This window comes from Cygnus olor, chromosome 15 (assembly GCF_009769625.2).
Source record: "Cygnus olor isolate bCygOlo1 chromosome 15, bCygOlo1.pri.v2, whole genome shotgun sequence".
Taxonomy (NCBI): Eukaryota; Metazoa; Chordata; class Aves; order Anseriformes; family Anatidae; genus Cygnus; species Cygnus olor.
In genome coordinates, this window is record NC_049183.1 from 14,389,024 (window position 1) to 14,415,086 (window position 26,063).

Consider the following 26,063-nt stretch of genomic DNA (forward strand, 5'->3'; position numbering starts at 1 on the left):
TCCCCGAGAGGCTGCTGGAGGAGAGGGGTTTGGAGAGGGGAACCTGGGGCAGGTGCCCCCACGGGACAGCACAGGCTGCGAGGGGCAGCACAGGGGTCAGAGGATGGGTTTGGAGGGCGGCCCGAAGCCTTCAGCACAGCCCCTCTCCCTGGGGCTGGGAGCAGGCACAGATCCTCTCCCCTGCCCGGCGCCTGGCCCGCAGCCGGGGCCGCCTTGCAGATGGAAAGCTCTCGGCTCTGCCCGGCTGCTCTCGGCGGGCTAAGAATACCCCTGGGAGAAGGTCAGGTGGGCAGCGGCGAGGGCGGCTCCGATTACAGGCTGTCACGCATCACCCCCGGCTGCCAGAGCCTCCGGAGACCTTTGGGGATGTCTTGGAGGGGAGCTGGTTCTGCGACCCCTCCTCCAGCAGCCGCTTTGCTGGGGAGGCAGCTGGGCATCAGCCGTTCCCCCGTGGTGTGGGAGCAATGCCACGTACCCTAGCACCATCCCTGCTGTCCCCCGTGCACCACATCCCCCTTGTCACCGCGCCGTGCCCTGCCTCTCCATGCCAGCAGGACCCCGGTGCTGTCCCACTGCAGCAAATGTCCCAGCAGAGAGTTTTTTGTTTGGTTGGTTGGTTGGTTTTTTTTTTTGTTGTTGAAAAGCTGCTTAGCAGCTTACGGAAACAATAAAAGTAGTATTATCTTCAATGGCGAGGCAGATGGTTTGGATGATTGGTTTGACTCTTAAGCTGGATTTGAGCTACGGATATTCTGATTTTTAACAATTTTTGGCTGGTCAGACTCTGGCAGCGTAATCCCCAGATCCCCACTCCCCGTAAGGCCAGTCCTCTCCACATCAGGGGCTGCGGGACGGAGACGTGTCCTGGGGGGGCGATGCGGGGACCTGCATGGCAGGGGGCACCCAGACACCCCCCACCCGTCCCCACGGCCCTGGCACAGCCAGCGATGCCACCGCCAGCCCCCCGCGTGCCGGCTGTCACCGCAGCCCTTGCAGCGTGGCCACCCCAACCTGTCCGGGGGACGAAGCCCCTCTCCTCCCATCCAGCGTGGGAGGGAGCACGCTGCAAATCCACGGCTGGCAGGAGCCCAGGCCTGAGCTTCTCCCCCCCCACCCCACCCTCCGACATTGTCTTTTCAAAGCGATTTATTTAGTCTTTCTCCTAATTATCAGGAGCTGCGGACTTCCCCCTACCATCTGAGCGCTGCCACCAGCCCGCAGCGCTCCTCCTGCCTCCTGCCGACACCGAGCGCCTGTTCTTGCCGTCGCCCCCGCACAGCATCATCGCCGTGCTGCCGTATGGAGCCCTCGGCCGGCGACGTCGAGCTGGTGGGACACGGCCGGGGGCTGCTCCTGGTGGCCCCCCTGCCCAGAGAGGGCAGGGTTCGCCCTCTGGGTTCGCCTTGCTCCAACGCTTGCCAGCAGCCTCCAAAACTTCTTTATGTTGCTTCCATACACATGTTCTTGGCCAAACTCAAACACCTGCTGAAGGGCAGAGAGGGTATTTGGGGGTCAAATCCAGCCCCAGCCCCTTGGCGTTGGAGAATTCTCCTCCAGAGGAAGCTCCAGCCAAATAAAAGCCACCCCTGGGGTTTTGGGGTTAGCCCCGATGCTGAGGGTCGTGCAGTGCCTGCCCGGGCACGGAGCAGGGGCTGTAGTTATTCACGGCCCAGCCCAAGCCCCCGCAGGCATCCGCATGAGAAAGGCCGTCACCCAGCGTGTCCTTCACGTTAGAATCATTTTTATTTAGCAAATCTCCAGAGCATTAAAATAAAATTCCCAAAAAACAAGGGGTCATCTCTGTGTTTACATTGAAGTTGTAAACTGGGCAAAAGAGGAAGACTTCTACAGAGGTCAAAGGTCACCCAAAACATCCCTTTAAGAGGAATAAACATCAGTTTTCTGGTACAATCGCGCGCTTCGGTGCTGGTCGGCAGGTAGAGCAAAGCGGAGGGTGTGGGAGGAGGAGAGCGGTGGGGATGAAGGCTGCGGGGGGCCCTGTGCAGCTTGGTGCAGCCCCGGGACGGGGCAAAGCCACTTCCCTGCCGCTCCCAGGTGAGGAAACATGGGGAAAAAATAATAAAATAAAAAAGTTTTAAGGAATGGGGGTGATTTCTGTGCTGTTGGAGAGCAATTTGGGGAACGTAGCCCTGCAAAGGTGCCCGGCGGGCACCAGTGAGGGGAACGGCGCTGGCAGCGGGATGCTGCGCTCCGTCTCAGCGAGCGGGGCCGTGGCTGAGAGCTCAGCGCCCGATCCCCAGCGCCTTTCCCCTGCCGGCTCCCGGGGGCCTGGCGAAGCAGTGCCAGAGCTGCCAGGCTTATCTTTAGCTCTGTTCCCTCCCTCGCCCCCGCGCCCACCTCCTCGCCGCTCACTGCGTCCCGGCCCCCACCAAAACATGCCGTTATATAAGCGCTCGCAGCAACCATCTGGGGCTGAGTCAGCCACGAACCCAAACGGACAGCAAGCCCACGAGGCAGGGGTGCCATCCCCCAGAGAACGGGCTGCCAGGGCCAGCCCCACGGGGTCACCCCCCTCTCAGCACCCTAATGATGTCCCCAAATGCCCGGCATCCCCACCCCAGACCCCACGTGGGTGCTGCAGCCCTGCGAGCAGGGACCCTATTTTGGAAGGGGACAGCAAGAAACGCCCCAGCCTGCGGGACGGGCGAGTTGCTTGGGGTCATCAGGCAATCAGGCAGCAAAGAGGAGAGGGTTAATTACACGCTGACAGGGTATTGCCAAAATGAACGTGCCAGCTGGAGGGGAAGAGGAGGGGAAGCATTGAATGTCTGGGGAAAGGGCTCTGCTCTGCCAGCCCGGACATATCTCCTCTTCCCTCCCCATCCGCAGCCCTGATATCCGATCAGAAACCCTCCTGCTTGTCTTCCCTTAAAGCAGCATCACCATGCCTGATTTGACTCCAAAATCTGTTGGTTTAGGGGTTTTCCCTGAAGCCCGGGACCAGGAGGGGTCTCTCCTTCGCCTGCGTTAAAGCGCCGTGTTCTCCAGGAGCAGCGTCGTGGCGGGCGTTTGCGACCTGAACTTGGCAGCGTTGTGCTGATTCACGACGGCTTGTCACAGAAACTGCCTAAAACCGACAGAAAAAGGGACGCTGACTCATGTGTTTGCCTTCCCCAAGCGGAGAGAAATGTGAAAGGTGAACAAAGTACTTAAAGGGTGATAATTACATTCAGTACTGAAAAATTCAATCCACATTAATAAGCCAGTGTGTTATTACTAACAGAGGCCTTTTACAATTAAAAAAAAATAGTATTCAAGATTTTAACCTTGACAGCGACCTTTTAGCAACAACTATAAGGAAAACCCTTAATTTTGTCCCACTGACACTCATAAACGTGTGTTAAGGAGAAACTCCAGGCGCCGTGCTCCCAGCCACCCCGCAGGCTGCAGGGGACGGCTCCCCATCGGCACCCCGTTACGGAGCGGGGATAAACCAGCGTGGGACGGGGTGAGATGGGACACGAAGAGCTGGAGAGCGAAACCCTCAGTGGGAGAGCTCTCGGCTTGGGAGAAAGGAGCCGGAGAGGGTCCACCTTAATGCAGGATGAAAAAGCAAATTGCTGGCAGGAGAGCAGGGATGCTGCTCCGTTGCCATGGCTACCCCCAGCGACAAGCGAGCATCCTTGGGTATCGCCCCGCGGTACCCGAGCTGCTCCCGGGTGCCTGGGCTGGTGCAGGGGCAATCTGAGTGGGCAAAGGAGCAAAGGAGGAGAGGTTTGTAGGGTCTGAGCCTCGCGACGTGGCCAGGAGGGAGGACGCACCCAGGATGCGTGCAGGAGCTGCACTGCCACAGGGTCAGGGTGAAGTTCCTGCCTCCACCTTTCCAAAATGAGGGATTTGGCTCGGAGAGCTTCTGCCTGGCACTGATCCAACCCAAAGGAGCCGGACACCCACAGTAATGCCGATGCTGGATGGCAGGGCCCATCCGACTGATCCCTGCCTGGGAGAAGGAGCCGCAGCCGTGGGGGCGATCGTGCTCGACCCAGCCCTGCTGCAGCACACAGCACACAACACACAACACACAGCACACAGCCCCTCACCAGCCCCATCCTGGTGGGAATCCAGAGCTAGCAGAGGCTCACAGACCCTCCTGCCTGCTCCCTGCCTGGCCAAGGGATCGTCGCACCCAGCTTTCAGTGGAGGAATATTTGAGCCGAGCCCATCCAAGGGGATGAAAACACCAGGAATCTGCCCTGGGGATCTGAAGGAATCTGGGGAGTTGCCCTGGTCCTCTGAAGCCAAAGGGAAAGAGGCAGGAGGGCGGTCAGCTTGGGCTGCTACATTGGTGAGAGAAGAGAGGGTTTTAGCAATTAAAGACATCTTGATTATTGAAAGCAGAGGTTGTCATCTAAGAAACAGCCCCAATGCCTCTGGCAGCTGCACAGCCTCCCTTCTGCAGCCCATCAGCGATCCCTGGGGTATTCGCTAGCATCCCTGCCAAAAAACACCCTGCCCATGCCTGCCCTGAAGATGAGGGTGGTCGGAGTAGAAGTAAAGCAAGGACCAAGCATCCCGGTAGCCAATTTCCTGCGGTGCCAGCATCAGCTTGGCTCCCCAGGGATTTCTGCTACAAGCAGCCACCGAGGGAGGAATTATCGAGGCAGTGCGAACCGTCCCCAGGGAGCTGCTGGCTCCCGAATCATTAAATGCTTCCACAAACGAAGCAATGGCTTTTGTAGTGCGTGAGGAGCCGCTGAAACAGGGGAGAGCAAACCCTGGGAGCAGAGGCACAGGAGCTTGGCAAGGCTGGGGCTCATCCCCAGGACCAGCCTGCAGGACCCCCCATTGCCCTCCCCGGGGCACTTTTGCCCCCCAAGATCCAGCCCGTGTTTTCGAGGAGAGCAGGGAGGTTTCCGTCTCACCTCCTGTGTGTCTGTAACAGCCCATTACCTTTCCCAACTAGCCCTGCTCTGCTCCTCAGCAAGAGCAAAGCTTCCAGAAAAGCATCTGGTGCAGATTTAAAGGCATTAAGAGACAGAGATCGGTAGCTTGTTCTAATAGCTAATCATTATTAAAAGATCGCTCCTTATTTCTAAGATAGATCTGTCTGGCTTGGGCTTCCAGGAAGAGGTTGTTATTATGCCTTTCCCTGGTAGATTAAGTTACCTCTTTGTACCAGTGTTTTCTCCCCATGACAAATGTTGTAATCAAGTCACCTCTCAGTCTCCCCCCTGATAAATTAAACAGGCTGCGCTATTAAATCATGCTTAGCCCAGGCCCTACCTTTGGTGATTAGAGCGAGTGGCTGGCAGAGATAATTTTTTATTTTTTATTTTTATAACCAGAAATCTCCCAGTGGGGGAAGGGATGGAGCTGGCCGGACCCAGCCCAGCATCGGCAGCTGGAAGCTGTCGGTCATCGGTTGCCCAGCCTCATTTAGTGACCAGCTGGAGAAATTATGATGAATAACTCCTCCGTGATGACCTCGGTACACAAGCACCATTCCCTGCAGAAGCAAAGCGAGGAGGGAGTTCCAGGATGGCTAATCCAGGAGGCTCCCCGTCCACCAGGCAATTAACCTCCCCGCACACTATGTCCCTCATGCTCCCTCTGCCTTCCTTCGCCCGTGACGTACCGCTAAAGACATTTAAGCTGGCACTTGGACACGGCACAGCGTCCCTGGAGGAGGCAGTGCCCTTAGGAAGCAGATTCTCGTGCAGCTCAAGGGCGGCCAAGGCTGCTCAGGGAAGATTTGTTGGGCCAGCCTCGGATGACTGGGCTCTTTCTGCCCGGCCGCCAGCCATGGTTTTCCCATCTCCGGGCTCCCTGCATGGCTGAGCCGCTCCGATCCGGTCCCTGCGCTACCTCAGCAGCTGATTTGGGGTTGCACGAGCTCGCTGGTGCATCTCGCTGATGCGTCCTCAGCATCCTTTCCGTCCCGGTAGGCTGGTGCCCTGCACACCCCACAATCCCATCACGTTCCCAGGCATCAGCTCTCCTTGGGAAGGGCTGAGATTCAACTTGGGATTTCTGCTCCTACCTAGAAACAGCAGGACAGGAATTTACTTGAAAACTCCTAAAACCCACCCATTTTTGTCCTAGCCAGCTCCTGGGCAGCACTGTCCCACCAACCCTAAGGCTTGCTCAAAGTTTGCTGCACATATAAAATATATATGTGACAACTGGCAGCCTATAAATCCCACTTCAGGTATGCTACAGCCAGACAATTCCCTGCGATCTTTAAAATATACAGCATGACGCGAGATATTTTAAATAGATCAAAATACATTTATTACATATTTATATTATTTTCTCTAGTCTATTTATATCTTTTGGAGACTTATATATAATATATATAATATATTTAAAATAACATAAAATTGGCCAGTTTTGTCATTTGAAATACATTTTACAAATATATATATACATTGTCACATATATCTCAAATATATGTGCAATGAGACAGAGAAACACCGGAGGTGGAGAAGGTACAGAGACTTCCATTGCATCCATCAGCTTCGCTACCGCTGCACGTCACCACAGCCCCAGCGAACGGGCTCTGCCTTTTACCCCCTGGGAAATCAGTGCTCCCAGTTGCCAACCTGCCCGTGCGAACCGGTGGCCTGCCTCGGTCCCCAAACCACGTGGGGCTGAGCCTGGGGGAGCCCCGAAGTGCGTTTTTGGGGTGGGGGGAGGAAAAGATGGGGCTTTTTCCGAGGTGGCGGAGGCGGCGCCCACCCGGGAGGGGACAGCGGGACAGATGTGCACAGCTGGCGGGCGTCCGGATCCGGCCCTGCGCCAACCCCCTGTGGCAGCATCCCTGAATTGGGGCTGGGGGCAGAGCAGGATCCGGCCGCGCGCTGGAGCAGCGCTGCGTTTCGGCGTGCAAGAAATGGAGAAGGACGGGGTGGGGGGTGGGGGTGGGGGGGCTCTTTTGGTTGTCAGCACAAGAGGAAAGGAAAGAGCAGGAGGGTTTAAAAATAAACGTATTTGTTCTGCCTTATTAAAGATAGAAAAGGTGGCTCTGAATTCATTTCCTACAAAAGGTTTGAAGGTCAAGCAGGCACCGCGTCGCGAAAGGTTAAGCGCTAAAGTGATTGTCCCAGCCCTAAAGACTAAGTGCACTAAATTCGGTGATGAGAAGCTAAGGCTCGTCCCGACGGCTCCAGGCCCCGGGGACCCCCGGGAGCGGGGACTCCTCGTGCCATGGCGCGGGGCCGCGGGGGGAGGCTCGGGGCAAGCATCTTCTGGAGGCAGCGGGTGCTCTTCGGAGGCGAGGGGCGAGCTGTGCGGGATGCTGGCCAAGAGGATTAGCGGGGTCGCCGCCGTTGTCCTGCAAGGATCGAGCCTAACGCCAACGGGGGCTCCGTGGAAGGAGCAGCCTGGGCTGGGGGCGGTTTTGGGGGACGAGCCCCCCAAGGTTGGCTCTGAGCACCCACCTCGCAGGTCCTGCTCTGTCCCTGCTCCACACAGACACCAAAACCTGCACCCTGAGAGCATCCCCGTGCATTTTCAGCCCCCTCCCAGGAACATCCACCACTTTGGGGCTTCTTTTTGCTTCCCCCCCCCCCCCCCCCCCCCGCTCTTTGACGATGCGTGTGATAAAACCACCAAGGAGCCGCCAGAAGGAAGCCTCCTGGGCAGCCTTCACCGTGCTCCCTGATGGCAGTAAAACGCCCAAGAGCTCCGAGCACTCATGGGTAGGCAAAAATAATATTTATACACTATGTGCCAGCACGCCCATGGCCGGGACGAGGACTATACAGTGCAGATACGACGACTCGCCAGAGCTAGAGCCTCACTAGCGGGGTTTGGGGAGGGGGCACGTGAACGGGAGCTGGGGAGGGTCCCAAAATGGCCTCTCTGGGCTCTTCCCAGCCCCCCCATGGCCCCGTATGCGATAGTTTAAAAATACATCTGTATATATTATTCTATTCTCCCAGGTAACACTGTACAATCATATAAGTTTCTTTAAAAGCAATAATTTACTTAAAGACATCTCTATTTCTCTTTCATTTTTGTACAAATATTTACTGTGAGATATATATATATTTATAAAGAAATTAACCCTCTGAGAATCCTACAGCAGCAAGATGTGCACCTTTTTACACAGTTATTATTTATTCAAAAGAACCTAAAACCACTTAAAAGCATTTTTCTTAAAAAAATAAATAAGTAGTGCGCACACAAAATCTCTCTGCCCCCCCCGTTGCCCTGCCCATCCCCCCCCCCCCCCCCCCAGATGCTGTGGGGCAAAAAGCGGGTGGCGAAAACCATCCCCCCCAGGGGCAAAGGGACCAGCAATGGGATGGTGCCCACGGTCGCTGCCTTGGAAACACAAACGTTGTTGCCAGCACCTGATGGCACGTCCCCAGATTTGGGGTCAGCCCATTTGGGGTACTCGGCGCCAAACCGGCGGGCTATTTCCCAGTGGTGCCCGAGGAGGGGATGGTTTTTCCCCGCGGATGTTTGTTAGGGGAAGCCAAAAATACCCCAGCCCCTGGGTGGGCAGTGTGGGGCTGCGGGGGTGAAGCTGTGGGATAGGAGGTGGGAGCAGAGAGGGGAGGGAATGTTGTGGGGACCAAGCCCCCGACCCCATCTGGATGGAGAGAGGCTGTGCGGCAGGGGTGGGCAGGGGGCAGCGGCTCCTCTTTGACAAAAAGCTGGAGATGGTGGCAGAGGACAGACCCTGCCTGCGCTGCTGATATTTGGACATCTGTCGCCGAGTTACAACCCCTGGACACGGCTTCCCCGTTGTGGGCTGGGGGGAGAAAAGAGCCACAAGCCCATGGAGCCTAAACGCTGCTGAGGACCCTGCTCCCAGCCCTTCTGCACCCACCCGAGTTGGGTGCAGGATGCCGGCGGGTGCCCCAGCCTTTCCTGCAGCACGGGGAGCACCGATGAGCACCAGCACTGGGACATAGGGAGCAGAAGGCTGCAGCTGCCCAACCTCCCTCTGTGCAAAGGGAGCAGAGGCTTCCCATGCACGGCGTGGTTCGCCTCGTGGCATAGCAAATGGCAAACCAAACCAGCGAGCAGTCAAGAGCAGCCCAAAACGCAGCAGACCGTGGGATGGGGGTGCAGCCGCGGGGCAGAGCGATGGGGTCGGGGCAGGATGGGCGCGGGATGAGTTTGCATCTCTAAGGCACGATCCACCTCGAGGCTGGGGCGTGGGGACAGGGTGATGCGCAGGACACGGTGGGTTTCCTGACTGACATCTCTAGGTTTTGGGAAAGCGTCTGGCTCCGAACCAGGACTCTCCAGTGAATGGGGAATTCATAAATCCCAGCCCAGCAGAGGCAGCACAGGCACTGCTGTGCCCGGACAGGGCAGAGTTCTCATCCTGCTTCTGGGCTAGAAGAAATGCAACCCAGCAAGGCAAATTTCACCTGGATTTCCACATTTCAAATGAGTTTTCTAAGGAGAATATAAATTTTTTTTGTGAAGTGGGGAAATACCTGAATTTGAGAGCTTTCTAGTCTGCCCTTTGTGCTTTTCATTATTTCATCCTAGTTATGGTGAAAGTTATGAATTCCCCACCAGAGACACAGCACTTCAGCAGCTGATGCCCCAGACCCAATTTCCACCCTGAAGATCAATATTTCCAGAAATTGGCTAATTATTGTGTTTACAAAGATTCTTTCTATAGCAGTCTGGCTTTTCCCTATTAGCTACTTTGCCAGTAATTATGCTACTCGCTTTTGCTGCCACGGACCTGCAGCCACTTACGTCTATTTTCTGCCTATGAAGCCATGCCAGTGGAAAAAAAACACACCCGAAAATCGGATGCCGTCTTGGCTTCAAGCTCTTGCATCTGCCCAGCAAGTCACCCCTCAAAGGACCTTGGTGACTTATTCATTCCCTTGCTCACTTTTAAAAAATACCGAATCACTCCTTTCAGGTTTATTATTATTATTATTATTATTGTTATTGTCATTATTATTTTGGTAAACAGTCTCCCAAATGTTATGTTGAAAAAATTAAAAACCCTCTCACCTCCCTCCCCTCCCTTTTTTCCCCAAATTAAAAAGAAGTACGTTAACATTGCATGTTATTTCAAGTGTTGATCTTGTGCAACTGAATCATACTGCCTGCTGGAAGGAGCAATTTTTTTGTTGTTGCTGCTCAGTTTAAAAAAAAAAAAAAAAAAAAGGAAAAGGAAAAGAAAGAGAGAAAGATTTGTTTCCTGATATTTCCTCTTTTTGGATCTCGGCTCCAAGAAAACGCTCGCGCTTTCCCCGCGGGGAGAGCCCAGCCCTGCAGCTGGTGCGGGGCACGCACACGCCCGGGGCCCCTCCACGTCCCCAGGGTGCGGGGAGTGCCCGTGCCTGCCCCGTCTCCTCCTGCAGACCGCTCAGTGGTTATTGCGATGAAACTGAAAACTAGGAACAATACTAATTTCTCAAGCATTCCTATGGCACTTGCATTGTTCTGCATAATTTGAGCGGGTTGTAGGGGAAGAGATTAGAGGAGGAAAAAAATACCCTTGGAAAAGTCAGAGAGAGGACCAAGAGTCATATTTCCGACTCCCTCCGGTACGACCTCTGATCCAACGCTATCGTCGCTTGAAGCCGGTCGAACTCGTGCCTGTTGTCCGGGCTCAGGTCATCCAAACCCCTGCTGTCATCGTCCTCCTCATCCTCGTCGCGGCTCATGAAGGCCAGCTCGTTCTCGTAGCAGAAGGAGTTGGTGCTCGGCAGGAGGAATTTGTTCTCCACCAAGTCCTTGGCGCTGCAGCGGGGGGTGGACGGGACCTCGTAGGTTTTGTGGAAGTGGGAATAGTCTACTTTGTACTGGTTTTTCTCCTCGAACAAGACGGGCTCGAAGCGGTGGCCCCACAGGATCTCGCTAGCCAGGTAGGAGCTCCGAGCTTGCGTCGTCATCGCAGTGGCTTCCACCATGCCTTCGAGGATGACGACGATCTCAAAGTCATCCGTCTCTAAGTCCTGGCGGCTGATCCCGAACAGCGGGCTGTCTTCATTGATCTCATGGAGAATGGTGATGGGGGACACCAAGAAGATACGGTCCAAGCCTTTATCAAACCCCACGTCGATGTCTATTTGGTCAAGTGGTATGTACTCCCCTTCTTCTGTGATTCTGGGCTTAATTAACTGAGCTCGTACGTGGGCTTCTACTATGTGGCTTTTCCGGAGGTTCCCAACTCTCCACATCAGGCAGAGTTTCCCATCTCTCATTGCCACTACCGCGTTATGGCTGAAAAGTAATGTCTGGGCCCGTTTTTTGGGCCTGGCCATCTTTGCCATTATTGCACCAATCATGAAAGAGTCTATTATACACCCCACGATGGACTGAACAACCACCATGAAGACAGCAAGCGGGCACTCCTCTGTCACGCAGCGGAAGCCGTAACCAATAGTCGTTTGGGTCTCAATGGAGAACAGAAAAGCAGCCACAAAGCCATTGACCTGCAGAACGCAAGGCTTGAAGGTATCGTCTCCACCTGGGTTTTCTAAATCTCCATGAATGAGTGCAATTAGCCAGAAAATCAGCCCAAACAATAACCAGGACACCAGAAACGCCAGGGAGAAGAGCAAGAGCATATACCTCCAACGGATGTCAACGCAGGTGGTGAACATATCTGCGATGTACCTCTGCGGCTTGTCATCCATGTTGGTGAACTCCACATTGCACTGACCGTTCTTCTTTACAAACCTGTTCCTACATTTCCTCCTGGTGTGGATTTTCCCATTGCCAAAGCCGTTGATTCCTGGCATGGTGGTCAACCTCAGCCCGTCTTCCTCGGAGGACACAATGCTGTAGGGGTTGACTCTGCCTGCAGTCATCCCTGAGCCAAGCCCACAGTGAAGATGAAGGGTCTCACGACTCCTGGCGTCCCCCTGGCCCACCCCTGCCCACCCCCCAAATTCTGTTGTGGTGGAAGAGAGTCCCAAGCTTCCACGTCTTGGCGGCCACGTCACCACGCGGATCCCGTGAGAGGCTCTGCAATGAGAAAACAAAGACACGGCCGTTACCTCCCTGGGCAAACGGACTGGAGGGCACCCCTAGAGTGCTGGCTGCAAGACCTCCCTGATCCCCTTTCTCTTGCCTCTGTGGCAAGGCTGTTCCCAAAAAACCACACAGGAGGAAGGAAGAGGTCTTAAAATTTGTTCTTTCATGCTGCAAACCTTGCTGGGGAGACTCGGCATTTCTGGGAACCCCAAAGAAACCAGCGGATGAGAAACCTTGGATTGCACTGGAGTCTCTTAAGACGTCTCAGCTTCACATTCCTCATGAGCTCTCCTGTTGGAGCAGGGTCAGGTTGCTGGAGGAGAGAGCAGAGAGGCCAGGCTGCTCTCCTTCCTCATGGAGAGATATTAATAAAGGTACGCTTGAAAGCAGCTCCAGCAGTTCACATTACCCGTGCCAGATGGACGGCTGCCCAGCAGCGGTCACCCGACCTCCTGAGCACCAACTCTTTTGGGGTCGAGGGAAACCACAGGGAGATGTGGATTTAGCCTCCCTTCCCTTGCCCGGGGGTGGGAGAGGACACGGCCAACGTGCAGCTGGTTGGAGACGACCCCGGGAAGGCACTCACTCTGGGCAGATGTCCTGAGGAGCAACGTTCCCAACAGGTCCACTGGGACACGGAGCCATCTACGGTCACGGGTGGGTTACGGTGGCCAAGTCTTAGGAAGGGACAAGTGCTGCTGGGGAAGGGGGGGGCTGTTTTGATCCCATCTGTTTGGCCCAACTCATCCCATGATGGGGGCACCCAGCCACATCCTGCTGCCCCCTCCCCAGCACACCAGGCTGCAGAAGGGATTATGGAAAGAGTACATCCCAAGCACCCCGAACAGATTGCGATCCCTAACCCCTCTGCCACAGCTCACCCTTTTTTTTTAGCAATGTGGGATGTCTCTCAGGGGATGAAGCCACCTTGCTGGCAGCGGTACACCCCGACGCCCCTGTCCCCCCCAGCCCAGAGGTGCCCGGCCCATGGCTGCACACCCTGCTCTGTACCCGCTGTGCCGATCGATGTGCTCGATCCCTGCAATCAGCGCGAGCCCTGGGGACACGCAGGGACAAGCACACCCTTTCCATTGCACGCAGCCCAGGCTGGGCGGCCGGCCCAGCATCGTCGCCAGCACTGGGGAGCATTGCCAGGCACTGCCTGCCTCAGGCTGCAACATCCCCACTCGCAGCAATCTGCCAGATTTCCTTTTACATAAATTCTCCCCAAATCCAGCCTGGGACTTGGGGATCCCTGCAGAAGCCCTGCACTGCAAGCAGGAGCACTAAGAAACTGCCCAAACCTCCCAGGTACTGGAAGAAGACCTACATGTGCCACCATCTTATGCACCAAATCCCGTATTTCCACCTGCTGCTATCCAGACGCAAGCATTTTTATCCCCAAAGCTGATTTTTCAAGCACCGCAGTCACTCTTTGGGGTGTCAGCACACCGAGAAATTGCTTCTGGGGGCACTCAGCATGACTGCTGCTGGAGATGCTCTCCTTCCTTACAGCCAAGGGAAGAGCAAAATAGGCACTGACAGTTACTAGTGAGGTTACTACTAAAAATTACTACCGACAGTTAATATTTACCACCTCGTGCTCACTGTAAGCCTAAGGGACCCAGCAGGTTGCTCACAGAGCTGATGTTTTGGGCTGGCTGCAGGCTCAGCCAGCCAAACCCAGCCTGGTCACCCAGTCCGTGTCCTCCTCCCCACCACACTGCCTACATCCGTTCAGGCTTTCTCTCCTCCTTTTTAATGAAAGATGAGCATTTGGAGACACAATAAGCTGCCTGTCCCTCCATCACGCCCTCTGGCCTGCCCCGCAGCCCCATAGGAGCACCCAAAGGAACACACCACATGCTTTTGCCATGGGACGAATTCACTGTTGCTGTTTTTTAATTAATTCTAGATGCATTTTGAGAAGTGGACGAAACGCAGTGAGCTCCCAGTGACCTGTGGGAGGATTAGCTGAGGCTGGATTAGTGGTGCTGGGAGGGAGATGTGCCCAGGTGGCTGCAGGGGCAGTGGCACTGCCCTCGCCCCAGTGACGCTCAGGGGACCCTGGGGCTCCCCGTCACTGCCACCACCCCTCAGCCTTCCGCCTTTCCCCTTTCTCGCTTCCTCTTGCTGTTCCTTCCCTTCAGCCTTCCTTCCTGTCCTCACTTTTCCTTTTTCTTTCTTTCTTTCTAGTTCTCTATTTATTTCTCTTTTTCTTACTTTCCCGTTTGCTCTTTTCTTTCCTTTTCTCTTTTTTCTTTTCTTTCTTTTTTCTTTCCTTTTTCATCATCCTTCCTTCCTTCCTTCCCTCCTTCCTTCTCCTCTCTTTCTCCCTCTCTTTCTCTCTCTCTTTCTCCCTTTCTCCCTTTCTTTCTCCCTTTCTCCCTTTCTTTCTCCCTTTCTCTCTCTCCCCACCCTTCCTCCCTTCCTTCCCTCTCCTCCACCCCACCAGGTCCGCAGGGTTTCACCCCACCGAGGTGATGGGGATCCCCCTGCTGCAGGCGATGCCATTACATCTGTCTGTTTTGGGGCCCTGCTCCTACCCCCTTCTCCCCCCAGGACCCACATTCAGTGTGGATGGAGATCAGACCCCTGGGAGGCACAAAACCCGCTGTTGGGAGCAGCTCCAGCCGGGGACAGCAGCGGCAGCCCTGGGAGACCGCAGCTGAATAAAGGAGCGCGGTGGGGCTGTGCCGGAGCACGCGCCCGCCTGCAGCTCGCACTTTATTTAGCACAGCTTTGTTTTGAAACACAGTTTCTTAAATTCGCTGAAAGCTGAGTTTGGTTTTAATTTGAGCGCTGGAGTCCCACGCTGCCGCCACGGGAGGCTCGGGCCGGGAGAGGGCTGGTGCGACCGCACCGAAATCCAGACTTGGAGCATCCCAGCTCCAGACCAACCACAAAAACTTAACACAACCGGTGCCCACCAACCCCATCGCCATCCCCGGCACGTGCTGCTCATTACACAGCTTAACAGCATTAGCGCAGAGGAACCCAAACAGGGCCACAGCAGTGACAGCAAGAAAGGGGCAGCCCCCAGCTCCCGCGGGGGTCCAAGCACCGCGACGCCCCGGCCGAGGCCAGCTCGTGGCTGCCTTCAGAGGCAACGACGCCTGCCCCTAAACTGCAGCAGCCGCAGAGCAGCTTCCCACTGAGAACCCGAGCGTCTCAAGCAATCTGCTGACTGCTCTGCTAATTTTATTTATTTTTTTTAAAGGGGCTTAAATGTTACGACAATATTCGGAACAGCAAACGCGCCGGGAAGAGCTCGTCAAGCGCAGGGGAGGGCGTTAGTTACAGGCGGCTGGGCACACCGACGTGATTTAGCATCACACCTTACCCCCGAGGAGAGGAGCCGGGGCACGCGGGTCCCCTTGGCACAGGAGAGGTGACAATCTGAGAGGGGACGGCACGAGGAGGTCACGCCGGGCAGCCCTGCAGCAGGAGATAAGGTCCCTATCTCCCGCAGCGATGCCCTTCATGCCCCGGCAGCGGGACGGCAATGTCAGCGCTGAGCGGGGAGCGCAGCTCCGGCAGGGGGGCTGTGCCCAAACCCCGTCCCGATGGAGAGGGACCCAGCCCCGGGCAGAAATCGGCACCCACAAAACTGGGGAGGGGGGTGACAGAGCTGGGGGGCTCTCCCACAGGGTCTGGGGGGGGGGAGCAGCAGAATTATTTTGCCTGAAGCATTCACGCCGCCGTCGCCGCCCCGTCTCTGCGCACTTCCAGTCAATTAAGGGCCGGCACGAGGCAGGCCAGGCCCTGACAAAATCCGGAAGATAAATGGCCCTCCACTTCCTCCCCGCTGTCAGGGAGGACGGGCGGGTCTCCCACGACAGTGCATTCATAATGAGAAAAAAACTGCTTGATTTTAGCAGGGACACGCGGGTGAAAAAGCACCACGGGCAGGCACCTCGCCACACGGCTCCCGCACACCCCACTAGTGACAGTGAGCAGCCGAGACGTCGCTGTCTGTGAGCATCGGTGGTGCACACAGGAGGGAAACTGAGGCACGGGGACAGGTGGATTCAGAGCAGAGAGGCTCTAGCTCATCCCCGACCAGCCTGGTCTGTGCGCGATGCCACCGCAGGCACGGAGGAGAAAAGGGGACACGCAGAGTGCAGGAGCCGGGTGGCCTCTGCAGGGGACGGGTTTGCAATTAAGCACCCTCAAAGTCCTGCTAAATGTGCTCTGGGTTAGTGGGGACCCTGGGGAAGGTCTCCCCACCTCCACCATGTGATGGGGGCACCAAGCATCCCCATTCAGCCACCTTGGCCCCAGTGCTGGCAGCACCGATACCTATAGTGTGGGGCCCTGGGGGTGCACTTCCACCCCTTTGCCCCCCCTGTTGTTCCTAGGGATGTTCCCTCTGCCCCACTGCAGCACAGGGGGGTCAGGAAGCACCACAGCACCCGTGGTCCCCCCTCAGCTTGCAGCCACCCCGCTGGGTCTGGAATCCCATCACCTGGGATATTCCGGCTGTTTGTCTGTCTGCTCACATCCGCACAGCTGGACGGGGAGGGACACGGCGGGGGGGTGAGGATGAGGGCAAGGGGGGGCCCGAAGGCTTTGGCAGGGTCAGTCAGCACTAAGGGACACCCAAAACCCCATGGGATGCAGCCAGCCAGCCCTTAATCCTGCAGAACCTGCACCCAAATCCCTGGGGTCCCACAGCCCTCAGCCCCCAAACCCTGGGGTTAATCCCCACAGCAAATCCCCCAGGGAGGGGCAGAGCCATGGGCAGGGGGGCACGACCACGCCATGGGGTGAGGGTCAGCCCTTACCTGGCTCGAGCCCGGGGGGGTCTCCCCAGCGCTCCCCGGCCATGGCTGCGGGGTGCAGGGTGCCCCGTGGCCCTGCTGCAGCCCGGGAGAGAGACAGAGAGTTTTAATTGAATTTCTAGATTATCCTGGGGGAGAAGTTGTAATCTCCTTAAATCCAACCTCTGCTCGAGTCCCGTAACCTACTGTCCTGTGCTGGGGAAGGGATTTAGCCAGGGGGAGGGGAGGTTTCCCAGCCTGCTCATGACCGCCGAGCCCCCCGTCCCACTCCGCTCCCATATCCCGTAGGATTTGTCCTGCAAAATGGGCTCAGCCGTGTCAGACATCTGATCCAGGCAGCGAGGAGCCAGGCGGGGCCATGTGTCCTGTTCCCTGTCCCCATGTCCTGCAGTGGTAGCACTCTAGGGGTGTCCCCAGAGCCCCCGGGGCTGGGATGGTGGTGGCGGAGGAAGGCAGCTGGTTACGGGTTCAGTAGGGTTTTGGGGGGAAGATAGGAGCCCCTTTGGAGGGATTCATGGATGGAAGAAGCCTGGGGCTTTGAAATGCGTTAGCATCCAGCCAAGCCATGCCGGGGTGCTCGGGGGCCTGGAGGGATGTGCAGGTCCCCAAGCACGCCGGGTTCCAGCTTCCCAAAAAGCCCCATCCCTGGACACCAGAGGGTGTTTTCGGATGGGTGACCTTGGGGTGTCCCTGCGCCCGCCCCATCCGCTCCCCTCCGCCACGTGGCCCCAGTCCCTCCCACGTGCCCAGCGCGTGCCCCTGTCCCCAAACCCCGATACGTGCCCGGCTCCTTGCCACGGCCCCGTGTGAGCCAGCCCCTGCCCCAAACCAAGGGCGCTGGGACTGGGGGCAGATGGTGGCGGAGATGAAATCATCCGGCCACGTTCCTGTCACTGCCTGGGGACACGACGGTGACGTGGGTTCCGTCAGGGGTTGGCGTGTTCCCATCCAGCCCATGCCAAGGGGCTCAGGGGGACGGCAGTGACCCCGGCCCTGCCCCGGCTCAGGGGGGGGATGGCTCGGCTGCTAAAAAGCACCGTGGGAAGACAGGGAAAAGCAGGACCAAAAGGGCAAATGTCTTCCAGCGGATTTTATCACCGAGCAGGAGATAGGCTGCAGTGCTGGTGGCTCCTGCACCGCGGGAAGAGCCCGGCCAGTGCTCTGCAGCATCCCAGGGTGGCGCAGGAGCCTCTGGCACTATCAACCCGGGTTACCATGGGCACGAACTATTTTAAAAGCCATCACACGGAGTGATGCTGCCTGTACCTTGGGGTTAGAGGCAGAGGGGGACTGATCTGGAGCCCCTTCAGCCCCAGATTGCAGCAGGACTGACCTGCACCTCCCACCACCTTCACCCACCCTGCCTCCTCCTGGACCTGGCTCACCCAGCCCAGGCTCCCATCGAGGTCTCGTTCCCAAATCCCATTAAGGGGAAGCCCAAAGTGGGTTTTCCCATGCTCTCACCCAACGTAAACCTCCCCAGGAGCCGTGTCTCCAGCTCAAGGGAAATCTCATGTGTGGGCAGAGCCGGCGCCCAGGAAATGTTTATCCTGAGCAGGGAGCACCGGGGAAGGTGACACGGGAAGGTGCCATGGGAAGCTGCCACGGTGCCAGGCTGGGCGCAATGGGGCTGCCAGCTGGAGCAGGTGGAGCTGCTATCACCCCAAAGGGAGCAATGCTGAGCTGCTCAGCACCAGCTTCCCGTTGGGAAATCTGCACCTTTCCATGCTGGAGAAGAGCAGGATGAACGCGAGAGACAGCTGGGGACATTCGGGTCCCTCCAGCAAGGGGGCAGAGGACGCGAGCAAGGCTGCACCATGAACCACCACGGAGCAGGCACCGCCACTCTCGTGTAAGCATCCTGGTTTTTTTGAGCTTTACAAACCCAACCATTCACGCTCCAGCCAAGCTCCAGCAATTCCTCAGCTCTTGGTTAGAAGCACAGTCCATCCTCACTCTCCCAAATCATTTCCCAGCTCCTTCGCCATGCCAGGACAGAACTGCAACTTCCACCCCAGAAGCAGCTGCGTTTCCACTTCCCCTTGGCATCGCGTTGTCAGCAGAGCCCAAACCACAGTCCTCGAGCCCAGGAGGATGGGGACAGGGGACAGACAAGCCACGCTCGGGCAGAGCCGCCCTCTGAGCCCTACTTACCCCACATTGGAGGCAGCGCGAGTGGCCGAGCCGGGGACGAGGCAGATGCTGAGCCCGACGCTGCGGCCGGCGGGGACTTCGCCTCGCTCCCGGCTAATTGCTGCAGGCTCAGATTTCAGCCACTCCTTTTCCCTACATGTCCAGGATCTGGCACCTTGGCTGCGGCCGTGGGGAGCCAGCGGCAGCGAGGGGGGACGCTCGCCCTCGGTGCGATTGCTAATGGTAGGGAGCGAAGCGGCGGTCGTGGAGAAGGGAGAGCCTTTGGCGGTGGAAAGGCTGAGATACTTCAGCGGGAACGTGCTCAGGATATGGCTGGTCTCAGGGGAATGGAAGAGGAGCAGCTTGAAAGGGATTGCAGAGGTTTTCAGGAGGCGAAGGAGCAGCCTGGAGGATGCAACAAATTCGAACACGGGGGATCGGACACCAGGCAGGGGCAAGGCAAGCGGTGGCCCAAGGCAGGACTTTGGTTCTTTGAACTTGCAATTTAATGTCAGCCATGATCCAAAAGACATCTTCAAGCCTTTCCCAGGGGAAGAAGAAAAGCCACCTTCCTTTTCTGTTGGGGCTGATAAGCATGCACAGTATTGCCTGGCATCTCCAAGACGAAAGGGGCCTTTGCACAGCTTTGCTGCTCCCATCCTTCCCCCGGCTCAGGGCTCTGCCCACTCCAAGAGTTTCCCTGCCCTTCACATCCTCCCAGGGCTCCCTATAAGGGTGCCATTCCCCATCGGAGGAGTTTCCTTCCTGGGGATACCTGGCAAGATGCTGGGCTGGGGAGCGCTGGGTTTCTGGACTCCCCAGCCCACTGTTCCATCACTGGGCAGCCAAGCACCCCCAGACTGCAGAAACAACCCCAAAACCCCAATATCCAACTGGACAGCGTATCTGGGGCACAAGACAACATCTTTATCTGATGCAGGGAAGATTTAGTGCAGGAGTTGTGTAATGCCAGGGGGGCTCGCTGCTCCCCGGCCCCCCGCACCATCAGGGATCAGCAGCTCCATTAATCCCCCTCGTTCCCTGCCTGTGGGTACCAGCCCCAGGGGCCCGGCAGCAAGACATCAAATCCCTGCCCAATTTTGGCATCTGCCAGGCTGGGACCACGCAAGCTCAGGCACCCGCCTCGTTTGGGAAGCCCTGCTCAAACGGGGATCGCTACAAAGGCAGATGTAGAAGTCCCTAAAATAACTCCATTCTCATTATTTCTGTGCCCCAGCCTCGGGCGCTCCCGTGCATCGCTTGGTTAAGGGGCCTGCAGCTGCAGACAGGGCGAGCAGAGAGACTGGGGCATTTAAAATGTCATTTTTAAGCCAGCGAGGCTCGGCGCACACCCAGCTGCTTTGCTCCTCTGCCCGTTTGCACAGCCCAGGTCAGTATTCGGGTGGCTCGCACAGGTGCACTCTGCAGGATCAGAAAAGCGCTGAAGTAGAAGCCAGGAATACTTTCTTTTTGGCCAGCCCTATAAAAACAACTTCCATGTGTGCTCCTGGGCGACCCCACAACAAACAGGGCAAGTGCAAAGCTCGGTGTTGTGAGCCCACACACCACTGTGCGTGCATGCACGGCTCTGTGAGACGCAAGGCATCATTCCCCCAGCAACCAAAAACCAGAACGGGAAGATCTGTGGGGCAAAGACAACAGCACGCTCCTGGCTACCTAACCCTGAGGCCCTGGTCATGCTTCCCAACACCTTTTGGAGATGCAGACCTGGATGTCGCACAGCACCCCAGCACGGCGGGGTGGCCACAGTGGCATCGGGTGGGCACGGAGGGCAGGAGCCTGGCGCTGGGGCAGGGGGCAGCCCGGTGGGATGGGGAGAGGTGCCCCCGGCGAGCAGCCACGTGCAGTTACACAACACTGCCCTGTGCTGCGTGCATGGGCTCGTATCGACGCGGCCCCAGCCGCCCTCCAACAGCCCCCGGGGAGGTAACTTTGTGAGCAGCCTAAATGCAGGCGCACGTGAGCGCGGGGCCCCGAACTCCCGCGGTGGGTGCCAGTGATATTCGGGGCTCAGCCTGCCCTGGTTGGGCCGTGCCAGGGGGTTGGGGGGGGGCAGGACATGGGGGTGCTGAGCCAATACCGGTTAATGCATAGCGTGGACCCAGCCCAAGGGGTTGGGGGATGTGAAGGAGCAGCCTGGAGGGTGCAACAAATTCAGATCCGGGGGATGTGGCACCAGACAGGGGCAAGGCAGGTGGTGGCCGCAGGCAGGACCTTGGTTCTCTGAGCCTGCGGTCTGATGATGGGCATGGCCCAAAAAGCATCTTCAAGCCTTTCCCCAGGGATGGAAGAAAAATCAGCCTGCTTTGCTGCTGGGGGTGAGAAAAAAACGCTCCCCCCCAGTGCTCACACCGACAACAAGGAGCCCTCTGCTAGCAGAGCAGCAGGGTGGAGCAGGGATGCTCTTGTCCATAGGGAAGGGGAAACTGAGGCACGGCCTGGGACTGGCTGCAGCCCGTGTCACCACCTCCCCCCAGCCTGGCCGGGCCGAGCTGGAGGTATTTATAAAGCCGATAAGGGAGCAGAAAGAATTTTCCAAACGCCGAAGTTACGTAACCCCAACTCGCCCTCCACTTCTGTCGTTTATAATTAGAGGCTTGGTGGGGTGGGGGGACCTCTGGCATGGGTACTGGGACTGGTGTTGCCCCAAAAGCCTTCATCCTCCTCTCCCTCGCCGCAGGAGGTCCCCAGAGTTGTGCCGCCACTGTGACCCCACTGGTCCCCCAGTGCTCATGGCATTCTGGTTGGTTTGGAGTGGGGGAACCCAGATTTTCAGCTGGGATCAGGTTGGCCAAATCCTGCGTGTGCACAGCTGCTGGGGTGCACACACCCCGTCCGTCCCATCCCAGAACACGTTGGGTATCGGGGCTGGTGACAGCCCGAGCACAGCTGACATTGCCACGGTGACTTGAATGCTGCTGCTTGGAGGACTCAGGCAGAGATGCTGCACCAGCATGTGTCCCAAAAAGGTTCTACCCCCCCCCCCCCAACACCTGTGGGTACCCCCAGCCCTCCACCATCCCCTTTTCCACCGTTTCTTCCCTCATTTCAGCCCCTGGCAGCTTCCAAAACGTCCTCGGTCACCTCGCTGCCTCCACCGGCCGTGCCTCAGTTTCCCCAGCCCCGCTGCTGGCGGGGTCCCCTCCCCGGGGTGTTTTTCTCTCGCCCAACTTGGGCCAAGCCGGCGGAGTCGGAGGGATGCTGAGCAAAGGCTCCGTCGCTGTGGCAACCCGCCGCGCTGTCTCCAGGCGACCGCCCGAGCGCAGGGATGCTGCAGAGCTGCTCCGAAGGCACAGCAAGAGGGACCGGGGCGGGGGAGGTTTCCACGGGGCTGCACCCCGCTTCCACCCTCCTATCAAAGCTACGGCCTGGACTTTTGTTAAAAAAAAAAAAAAAAATGTATTAAAAGGTCATATTTCCACCGCTTCATCTCCGGCGGCCGGCTGAGCTCCGAAAAGCTCGCAGCACCCCGGGCCGGCTGGCGGCGATGGCAGCAGGATGCTGCGGCCGTGGGGCCCTGCTGTTCTCAGGGACACCTGCAGGGCTATGAAAATAATTGCTGGTAATAAGCTCGTTAGCCTCTTAACCCTCATTAAGCAGCTTAGGGGGGACACGCACCGTTCTACGCAAACCCGCTGGCGGAGAAGGCCCTTGGCAGGGCAAAGGGGCGTTAGGGCTGGGGATGGGATTGTGGAGGGTGCCGGGAGGTAGTGGTGGGGGACCCGGCCCTCTCACCCCCCCGGTGAGCTCCCATCCCATATCCAGCCCCCCCCTGTGCTGTTTATCAGCCAGGAGAGCGGGCAGGGGCGGTGAGGACGGGTGGCACATGGGTGTGATGAGTGGGGCAGGTCTCAGCCCCAGCGCCGGCAAGGGGAGCGGGGCGCTGCGCAGCCGGCACCGTGCACCGTGGGTGGGAGAGGAGCAGGACTCTTCTAATCATGCCAGTTGGAAAAGGTCCCATTTTTGCATTTGCTAAATTAAAGGATGTCATCATCTGATGCCGAGCGCAAGCTCCCTTGAAAATTCAAGCTAATGACAGCAAAGAAAATGAGTTGAAACCAGAGCACAGGCGTTCCCACGTTACCCAGCCACGCCAGCACTGCCCAGCCAGGACCGTGGCAGGGTTTAAATGACAGCTTGCAAAGCACCAACCATCAGAAATATCTCCACGTTCTGCCCCAAAATGCCACCTTGCCCACTCACTCTCCACCAGAAAGCACATTGCTGGCACCCATCAGGCTGGTGAGACCCCCATCCTGCTCCAGACCCCCACAGGGTGCAGATGTCCCTCTTACACAGCTGCAGTGCTCCGGGCAGTGGGTTTGGAGCAGCACAGGGGGACAGGGGATGCCCCACGGTGCCTTCAGAGCGGGGGGACGAGTGTGACGTCGGGATTTCTGCAGGTTTGAGGACGGCCACGGGCAGCTCCTCGGCACCCAGCACCCTGCGGGCGGGCAGCGGGTCCCAGCAGGAGCGGGGACATCCCGCACCGGGTGCACCCCGTGCTGCTGGCACACCGGGCACCCCGTTCCCCGACAGAAATACCTGCGTCAGGCGAGGGCCTCGGTCCCCGCCGCTCTCCAGGATCCGCTGGGGCGTTTCGTGCTGCAGCTGAGCAAAACCACAGGGTGGCTGGTTGGTTGTTTTTTTTTTTTTTTTTTTTTTTCCTTTTATAATTTTCTCTGCGAGATAAAATTAAACAAACAAGCCCTTCTGGGAGCACTGCAAGGAAGGGAGCCTGCTTTCCTACAGATGTGCGTGTCCTCAGCAATTACAACCACCGAATTAAGCTTTGCTCGTGGCTGGGACATTTGCAAGATCTCCCCCCGCTGCCTCCTGCGGTTTCGCTGCTAGCAGAGCGGCTCGCTCTGCAGCCTCCTCTCCATGAGGTCATCACCCAAACACTGATTTTTCACAAAAGCTGGGAGAATTGGCTTCTCCCTGACCTCACCGCCTCTCTGTCACAGCCGAGCGGCCTCAAGCGCCAGGCTTTCTCCAAGGGGACAGGGATGCAGAGCGAGGGGTGCAGGGGATGCTGTGGGCCAAAACCGGGGAGCGGGCTCCCGGCTGCCCCCCAAACCTCCGACAAAAGAGAAACAGCCATGGCACGAGACTTGCAAACACCCTCCAACTTCGCGGCTCGGCACGATTCAGGAGCCACCGCAGAGCCGTTGCCATAGCTTTGCCGACCACCGGTGGGTTTTGCAGCGCAATCTGGACCACGGATCTATGCAAATCCCCAAGGCAGAAGTCTTTATGGAGGCATATGACAACCGAAAAAGAATAGCGCTCAGTGCTCTACTCCCACATGCCACCCCCCAACTTCACCATCATTTAAATCAGTCTTAAGTTGGAAGAATTCAAATCAACACTGTCGTCACAGAGCCAAGCGGAGAGGTGACACAACTTGGATGCTGCCAGGGAAATTGCCCCCCTGAGACTCAAAACCCATCGGCCCATCGCTTTTTGAAACCCCACCAAGGAAAACAAATGAACTGGCAACCTGCTGCCCCCAGCCCTCCGTCCCCTCCGGCCAGGGCTGCGGGACAGATTTCCGACCAGCCTCTCCCCACCGGGACCAGCGGGAGGGGGACCGCGGGGAGAAAAATATCCAAGACATGCTGCTAGGGCTGGAGAGCCACAGTTGGAAAAGAAATCAAAGCTTCCAAAGAAAGAGATGCCCAGAAGATACACCGTTCCCAGGAGAAGCAGGACGTTCCTCCCCGAGGATGAGGAAGGGGGGAGGAAGGCTCGTGGCACCCATTTTAGCACTCCGCCTAGGTGCTCGGAGGGCTGTGAGCACGGCAGCCTGCTCGGGCTGCTCCCCCCGCCGTGCGATGCTGCAGACACAGATGGCATCGCAGCTACTGACTTTTGTTGTTGTTTTTACTTTCTTTCTTTAAAAACACGCTTCCAGTTTTGGGGGAAAGGTTGCTCAGTCCTGCCAGCAGCCAAGCAGATGCAAAGCCGTGCTCCAGGCTCCCGGACACCTCCCTGGCTTCATGCACCATGCGCCCAGACCCTCGGGGGCTCTCATCAGTCATCTGGGGAAGGAGCTGGTGGAAAATGATACTTGGCTACTGCCAGAAACTCCAAAATCAGGTCCCAATCCAGTCCAGAGAATAAAGAATCAGCAGTTTAGGTTCTCCTCGTGAATCATTTTTGAGTTGCTCAAGCATCTGGAAGCAAGCGGGGCAGATCATCACGGTGCTGTCACTGTTGCTCCCCCAAAACCAACCAATTCGTCCAGCTCAGCAATATATCCACGGCAAGCTGTTCCTTCAGGAAGTTTTCTACCTGTGCCGGGGAGGTTCGAACACCCTCGGGCAAAGTGCTGACAGCCTCCTTTGCTGGGAGCGAGCTACCTGCCTCCCCAAAGCACAGGGAGGAGGCTCCTGGGGAGGCTGGAGGGAGAGGAGGACAGGGAGCAAAAGCCATAAATAACCCCGTGGCAAGGAACCGGGAGGAAAAACAGCAAACAGACACCAGGACATGAAAAAAATGGGATCCTTCACAGTGCAAGTAAGCAGAATCCAGCCCAGCCATCGCCTTCCTGTGAGCAGCACAGACCCAGAGCCCTGGGCAGGGTGGGCAGCATGTAACGTGTGGTGCACGGCAAAACCTCAGCCACTCCGCTTCGTTAAAAAGGCAAAGGGAACGGGAAGAGTTAAATTAATGCGCCCGATGGACCGTGCCAACGCAGGGCTGGCCTGGCTCATGGTGTCACCGGCCCCAAACACACAGCGATCCCAACCCAAAGTACCAGCAGGCTGTGAAATAGCCCGTGTTTAAGGCTATCATTATTTGCAATCTGCAGTCCTGGAGAAAAAGGCAGAAAAAGCAACTTCTCATTTTTCCCAATAAACGGGGAATTGCAGACGCTCAGCAAGCAGAGTGGCCAGCAGGTCACAACCGGCAGTGCTGGAGTGATTCATCCTAAACAAGCTTGATTTAGTCAAACCAGCCTGGAATAGCGCAGGAGAGGCAGCCCAGAGCTTTCCCTGCTGCTGCCCCAAGCACCGGGGCCAGCAGAGAGCAGAGCGAGTGGGACCGGCCCCGCAGCCGCTTTTTCCCCTCCACCTCCAGAAAAATGAATGAAAAGCTTCAACCCCAGCTCCTGCATCCTCCCCGTTTCAGGTTACCGCAGCTGAGCAACCAAAACACGTTGAAGAGGATTTATTTCCTCCTCTCACC

At 57.2% G+C, this 26,063-nt stretch overlaps 1 protein-coding gene across 2 annotated transcripts in view; it reads right to left on the reverse strand.

The window, feature by feature from the left end:
- Nucleotides 1-2,961: 2,961 nt before the first annotated feature.
- LOC121078555 (ATP-sensitive inward rectifier potassium channel 12) overlaps nt 2,962-26,063 on the reverse strand; it is a 35,517-nt gene continuing 12,415 nt past the window's right edge. Inside the window, exons 2-3 of one of the 2 annotated variants that reach the window (XM_040574856.1) lie at nt 10,446-11,922; nt 2,962-3,088 (exon numbers count right to left, since the gene is read on the reverse strand). In XM_040574856.1, coding sequence (XP_040430790.1) covers nt 10,476-11,765 — 1,290 coding nt within the window. In that variant the 5' untranslated portion in view covers nt 11,766-11,922 and the 3' untranslated portion in view covers nt 2,962-3,088; nt 10,446-10,475. Of the gene's footprint in view, nt 3,089-8,236; nt 11,923-26,063 lie in introns of those variants that run through there. The other variant, XM_040574855.1, reaches the window with a different exon arrangement.